Source organism: Hypomesus nipponensis, chromosome 4, assembly GCF_054491055.1.
Source record: "Hypomesus nipponensis isolate SF chromosome 4, ASM5449105v1, whole genome shotgun sequence".
Lineage (NCBI taxonomy): Eukaryota > Metazoa > Chordata > Actinopteri > Osmeriformes > Osmeridae > Hypomesus > Hypomesus nipponensis.
Window position 1 is genome coordinate 14592501 of NC_140364.1, and position 7500 is coordinate 14600000.

The window sequence follows — 7500 nt, forward strand, 5'->3', positions numbered from 1 at the left end:
TCTCTCTCTCTCTCTCTCTCTGTCTCTCTCTCTCTCCCTCTCTCTCTCTCTCTCTCTCTCCCTCTCTCTCTCTCTGGAAGGGAGGTTATATTCAGACAGATTTCTCGATGGTAAAGAGAGCAGGTCTGGGTATGACATCATCATGCCCAGTGGCTGTCAGGGTTGGCTCGCTGTCCATCACAGGAAGTGACACGGCGGCGTCTTCCTGGTGGCAAGGTGGAGGAATTATCCTCATCAGAGCCCGCACAGCCTGGGGACACAGACACACACAATCACACACACACACACACACACAATCACACACACACACACACTCACACACTCACACACAATCACATACACACACACACACACTCACACACAATCACATACACACACATAATCACATACACACACACACTTGCACACACACACACATTAACCTTATCCTGCTCTGCTTCATGGAAATCAATCCTCCCAGAATCAGAAAGTTTATGTTATGCTAAGATATCCTATATATATGTGTGTGTATATAACTAATATCATAGTAGTAAGATGTTTAACTACATGTTGCCAGGAGATTTTAGACCAATGAGATGGAAGGGTACAACGTTTACTTCCTGAAGAGCTGTACACCTTCAATGGCTTACTTGGCTGGGGGAGTGGGGAGTCAGGTGGCTGAGCGGTAAGGGAATCGGGTTAGTAATCAGAAGGTCGCTGGTTTGATTCCTGGTGCCTGAAAAATGACGTTGTGTCGAGGCACTTCACCCTATTTGCCTCGGGGGGAATGTCCCTGTACTTACTGTAAGACACTCTGGATAAGAGCGTCTGCTAAAATGAGTAAATGTACTTCCTGGTTAGACAGGGACTAACACAAACAGCAGACACAATCTCAAACAATCATACACACATCCTTGTTCCACAGTGACTTGTCAGTGTTTTACATTTCCCTCGTCTGACACAGCAGAGTCTTCTTCTGTGGTATCACACACAGCAGAGTCTTCTTCTGTGGTATCAGACACATATAGAGTCTTCTTTGTGGTATCACACACAGCAGAGTCTTCTTCTGTGGTATCAGACACAGCAGTCTTCTTCTTCTGTGGTATCACACACAGCAGTCTTCTTCTGTGGTATCAGACACAGTGTGGACTAACAGGGGCTGGGAGGTTGTTGTTGCACGGACACTAGTTGTTTTTGCCCCATGGCTAATTGGGTTCTGGTTAGGGAGAGACGAATGCTTTCCTGCTTTTGGCAGACTGGGTTTTCTCCCACTTCAGCGACCATAGGCTTTAATCAGATCAAACATGTCCTGTTCAATAAGACTCTTAATTAATCCAAGGAGAGGAAGAGAGGGAGGGGAGGAAAGAGAGGAAGAGAGGGGAGGAAAGGGGAGGGAAAGGAAAGGAAGAGACAGGATTGGAGAGGAGACAAAAGCAGATTTGGATTTGTAGAAGCCTTTATTGGGATGCAAACTTGCGGATACCAAGAGAGAGCAGAGGAGAGAGTAGAAGAGGAAGGAGAGGAGAGCTGAGCAGAGGAGAGGAGAGAGTAGAAGAGGAAGGAGAGGAGAGCTGAGCAGAGGAGAGGAGAGAGTAGAAGAGGAAGGAGAGGAGAGCAGAGCAGAGGGCAGACAGGGATCTGGCTGCTGTATGGTCCCGGAGAGACCCTGGGCAGAGCAGACCAGAGCAGACTAATGATGTGATGGATGAGAGCTGGTGGCAACTCTCTCTGCAGCACTGGAGCCCCCTCCCCCCCTCTTTCTCTCTGTCTTACACACACACACACACACACACACAAACTTGTGTATCCTGCATGTTCCTGTCCTAAACCAAACTGTTTCTGTTCGCAGCATCAGTCACAACTGGAGTTATCAAACTGACCATTCTGTCCTCCCTCTCCCGCCCCCCCTCCCTCTCCCCCCTGCCCCCCTTCCCTCCGTCGGCCCCCTCCCCCTCTCCCTCCCTGTTCCCCTCCCAGCAACAGGAGCAGGACCCCACCAACCTGTACATCTCCAACCTGCCTGTGGCCATGGACGAGCAGGAGCTGGAGAACATGCTGAAGCCGTTTGGTCACGTGATCTCCACACGCATCCTGAGGGACGCCAATGGGGTCAGCAGAGGGGTGGGCTTTGCCAGGTACGCTGCACACACACACACACACACACAGTATACACGTGCACACAGTATACTCCAACACACACAGTCTGCACACAGTACACACACACTGTGTATACCTCACATATGTGTATATGCACACACACACACCACCTACAGACACACACATACTGTACACACACATACGCACACACATACAAGGCAGGAGCTAATGAACAATTTGAGGGCTGTTTTTTTGTCTTTGTGTGCAATATTGAGCCGACACGCTCTCAAACAGCTTGAAATGCACACACAGTCACACACATACTCTTCTAAAGAATCTCATACCGCCTGCAGGTTATGGGGCATTTACAAATTAGTTTTGTAGTTTGTCATATTAGTTTGGGGAGTTTGAGTAGTGTGAGTGTGTGTGTGAGTGTGTGTGTGAGTGTGTGTGTGAGTGTGTGTGTGAGTGTGTGTTTTGTGAGACAACAACGGAAAACATCACATATTTCAGTTTGGGTGTTTACGTCTGATTTTAGGACTTCAAAGTCACCCTCCCTCCTCCTGGCTCGCCTTCCTCATCCTTCCCTCTCCTCACCCCCCTCCCTCTCTCTCTCTCTCTCTCTCCTCACCCCCCCTCCCTCTCTCTCTCTCTCCCACCCCCCTCTCTCTCTCCTCACCCCCCTCTCTCTCTCCGGCACCCCCCCTCTCTCTCTCTCTCTCTCTCTCTCTCTCTCTCTCTCTCTCTCTCTCCTCATCCCCCCCCTCCCTCCTCACCCCCCCCTCTCTCTCTCCTCACCCCCCCTCCCTCTCTCTCTCTCTCTCTCTCTCTCTCTCTCTCTCTCTCTCTCCTCACCCCCCCCCTCTCTCTCTCTCCTCATCCCCCCCCCCTCTCTCTCTCTCTCTCCTCATCCCCCTCTCTCTCTCCTCATCCCCCCCCTCTCTCTCTCTCTCCATCCCCCCCCCCCTCTCCTCCCCCACCCCCCCTCACCCAGAAGAAGGTGTTGGTGACCCAGCAGCATCTCTAGGAATCAGTCTGCTGCTGTTTATGTTTCCTTCTCTCTTACTGCAGGTTAGAAAAAGGGCCATCACACACACACCCTCACACACACACACACCCTCCTACACACACACACTGACACACAGAACAGTCTCCTAGGGTCCTGGCTGCAGTAACACCTGCCACAGGCCACCTGTTCAACTTAAAAGCCTCCACAGGAGACAGGACAAGATGGAGGAGAGGAGAGGAGAGGAGAGGGAGGGGAGGGAGGAGAGGGAGGAGAGGAGAGGGAGGAGAGGGAAGAGAGGAGAGGGAGGAGAGGGAGGAGAGGAGAGGGGAGGAGAGGAGAGGGAGGAGAGGAGAGAGGAGAGGGAGGAGAGGAGAGGAGAGGGAGGAGAGGAAAGGAGAGGAGAGGAGAGGAGAGGAGAGGAGAGGAGAGGAGAGGAGAGGAGAGGAGAGGGAGGAGAGTAGAGGAGAGGAGAGGAGAGGAGAGGAGAGGAGAGGAGAGGAGAGAGGAGAGGATAGGAGAGGAGAGGAGAGGAGAGGAGAGGGAGAGGGAGGAGAGGAGGAGAGGAGGAGAGGAGAGAGAGGAGAGGGAGGAGAGGGAAGAGAGGGAGGAGAGGGAAGAGAGGAGAGGAGAGGGAGGAGAGGGAAGAGAGGAGAGGAGAGGGAGGAAAGGAGAAGAGAAGGAGGAGAGGAAGGAGAGGAGAGGGAGGCGAGAAGAGGAGAGGAAGGAGAGGGAGAGGGAGGCGAGAAGAGGAGAGGGGAGGAGAGGAGAGGAGAGGAGAGGAGAGGAGAGGAGAGGAGAGGAGAGGAGAGGGAGGAGAGGAGAGGAGGAGAGGAGAGAGAGGAGAGGGAGGAGAGAAGAGCAAAGGAAAGGAGAGGGAGGAGAGGATAGGAGAGGGAGGAGAGGAGAGGAGAGGGAAGAGAGGAGAGGGAGAGGAGAAGGGGGAGAGGAGAGGAAGGAGAGGAGAGGGGGAGAGGAGAGGATAGAGAGGGGGAGAGGGAGGAGAGGGAGGAGAGGAGGGGGGGGAGAGGGGAGGAGAGGACAGGAGAGAGAGATGGAAAGTGAGAGATGCCAGGGGAGAGAGAAAGATACAGAGAGAGAGAGAGAGAGAGAGAGAGAGAGAGAGAGAGAGAGAGAGAGAGAGAGAGAGAGAATTGCGCATACCATCCACAGATGATGAGGGAGAGAGGGACATTAGGGAGAGAAGCCAGCTAAGTGTTTATAGGATCCTGTGTGACTGTTATCAGATCCCATCACTCTGCCACTGGCTGGATAATCCCTGTGGACAAGACCACCTGATGTCATTAGCCCCCAACACACACACACACAGGGATCAAGATAGAAATGGGGACCATTTTGGTCGCATATTGCTTCAGAAATTGTATCTGTGCGTCCTCAAAGTATATTTTTGAGCTTTTATACGAGTGCAAATAATCGATAGGTTACGACCTGCTTTCATTTCTATATAGTTGTAATTAGCCTACTGCACAGTTTGTGCTGTGAGCTGATGCAGTGACTGGTCTGCCGTTCCATCCAACGTTACATAACCAGTTAAACTTCGTTGTCACGTTTTAAACTGTAATGCGGATTTTAGATTGGTTAAAAATTTGCCGTCAATCACTCCTTGTCACTGCACTCCATTGTCACGCGACAGGGGGCATTGTGACAGGGGGCTAACTTGCCCTCAGAATTTGAAGGGCTGAAAAGAATATATACATGTTTAGGGTGGGTGCTACTAAAACCACAGACACACACACACGAAAACACAGTCAGTCCTCCACACACAAAGTGTGTGTGTGCGGATACTGTCAGAGCAGAGAACGATAGAAATAAAGATTCAGGTAGACAGAGAGAGGAAGAGAAAGTGAGAGAGCGACTAGGCTTGTAAAAAACATCTTCACGCCTCGGAAGAAGGTTTAAGAAACCACAGAATATCCTACTACAGAGGACGACTGAGCTGTACAATGGATTACTGGACCTGTTTTATTCTCTCAGATCTGCTGTGTTTCCTGCTGTACCGTGTGTGTGTGTGTGTGCGTGCGATCAGGACCAGTCACTAGAACGAGAGCTTGGATGACTCAGACCTGACCCATTCTACTGCTCCCCTCAGCCCTGCTGACTAGGAGAGAGAGAGAGAGAGAGAGAGAGAGAGAGAGAGAGAGAGAGAGAGAGAGAGAGAGAGAGAGAGAGAGAGAGAGAGAGAGAGAGAGAGAGAGGGAGAATATGAAAGGACAGAGCGAGGAAAGAGGACACACATTAAGGAGAAGAAGGGATGAGAGATGGAGAGATTGTGTCTTGAGGCCTGCAGCAGTGTTTCAGTCATTAACCATTGTGCTGCTTACGGTAGCTAACTAGATAGTATGGATTCCATACTATGGAAGCAAATCAGTGACATAATGTTTTGAATTTTAAAAGGCATTGAATACTTAATATTGAACACCACCGAATGTGTTGGTTTTGAATTCACCTCTTTAGTATTCGCCTGCGAGTATGTACCGTAATACTAACGATGTGTCCAAAGCACCGAATCAACCAACTACCAGCCAGTTAGCTTATTAGGCTACTTCCGTCAACTTTGTTTCCCCATTGCGCAAGTTTTCTTAGAACGAACGTGTCGTAATAACTTGCTAAACAAAAGTTCAATTTCCTGTAAACTTTTTTATATTAGCTAGCTTTAAAAATACATTTCAAGCCTATTGAAGTTTTGAGGGGCATATTTTCAGTTAGCAGACGACACTGTTTAAATCGCGATTCCAGCTAAGATATGGCTAGTGCCAGTGACAACGTTGTAGAGTCCGCTTGTTTCAAAGGGGTTTCTTTATAAATGAAATGCAATGTGATTAAATTCTAAATGCTTGAATATCAGTAAGAGGAAAAAGCGTAAGGCGAATTTTAGGTTAGGATAATTTTTACACAGAATTGCCCAATTTGGGGGTTTTGATGCAAGTGTTTTAACTATGTGAGGCCAAATATCATTCGGCATTCCTCTTGCACTAAGGGAAATCTACTAATCAGCAATATATGTATGTTGTATGCTTTTTAACCTATGCTATCTTTATAAATAATAAGTATTTAATTTAAAATATACAGAAATGTACGTTGTAAAAAATGTAAGTACACCAGTAAAAATTCTCCAGATGTTTGATATTAGTCGAAACAATAGGTTTGGAGGTGAAAAAATAAATAAAAATGCCTCAACTGGAACCGACTCAAGCACACCTCACAATTTCCCCAGAAATGGCACCTTCTCTAGTTGTGTTGGTTATTGATGTGCTGCTGTGGTCTCTGGAGCATGTTAATGTGATACGGAGCATAGTGTAACATACAGCCAACCTGTAAGGGAATAATAAAGGTGTTAAATCTAAAAAAAAAACCCTCTCTCTCTCTCTCTCCCCCTCTTTCCTCCAGGATGGAGTCTACAGAGAAGTGTGAAGTGGTGATTCAGCATTTTAACGGCAAATACCTGAAGACCCCACCAGGCATTCCAGGTAAGGTTCTCCCTCTTTCCTCACCTCCCCTGCCTCCCCCGTCATCCTCTGCCTCCCTCCTTCCTGCCTCCCCCCTCATCCCCTGCCTCCCCCCTCCATCCCTCCCTTTCTCCACACATTCTTCATGTTGAGGTTCTTGCAGCTCTCAGCCCTCTGTTAGGTGATGTGTAGTGTGTAGTGGTGCTTTTGACTCCTGAATGGAGTGTCTCAGGAAGCCCTGTGGATAGGGGGAGGGTGGGGGAGGGTGGGGGGAGGGAGACCCTCTTAATATTCCTCCTCCACCTCTTCTCTGCTCCTCGCAATCTGTTTAAGAGCTGAAGCACACTTTCCTTTATATATATACACACACACACACACTCTCTCTCCTCTACACACACACACACACATACCTGCCTGTCTGGGGTCACGGAGAGAAGTAGGGAAGGTGGAGGAGCTGGGGAAGAGAGAGAGAGGGAGAGAGAGAGAGAGGGAGAGAGAGAGAGGGAGAGGGAGAGAGGGAAGGAAGGAAAGGCGCTGGCTTCAGCAGTTTTAGGTCCAAGTTGCTCCATATCTGGAGGGCACCTCTGTTCATTTCAACTGGACCAGAGGGCAGAAGGAGGGAGGGGGAGAGGAGGGGGCAGGGAGGGAGGGGATAGGAGTGGAGAGGAGGAGGGAGCGGGGTAACCTATCCACCCCCTGTGCTTTTATTAAGACTGTGAATACCCACAGTGTGGCTCCCACAGGGGCTCCTCCACCATTCCTTCCCCAGCGTTAATCACCTTCTCTGGGCTGCCCAGGCAGCCCAGCCAGCCTGTCTGGAGCTCCCAGGCTCTACAGAGACACACTGGAGGAGCCATTAAAAGGGACGGGCTGGTTATGGGGCCAGGTGCTAATAGGGCAACCTTTAAAGGGCTAATAGCACACTGACCTTCCCCTTTAAGTGGACCGCCC

General features: G+C 49.7%; 1 protein-coding gene across 1 annotated transcript in view; it reads left to right on the forward strand.

The window, feature by feature from the left end:
• rbms3 (RNA binding motif, single stranded interacting protein) overlaps nt 1–7500 on the forward strand; it is a 133947-nt gene that overhangs the window by 80550 nt on the left and 45897 nt on the right. The window contains exons 5-6 of the mRNA XM_084696892.1: nt 1957–2114; nt 6491–6570. Of these exons, the coding sequence (XP_084553018.1) occupies nt 1957–2114; nt 6491–6570 (238 nt within the window). The remainder of the gene's footprint in view (nt 1–1956; nt 2115–6490; nt 6571–7500) is intronic.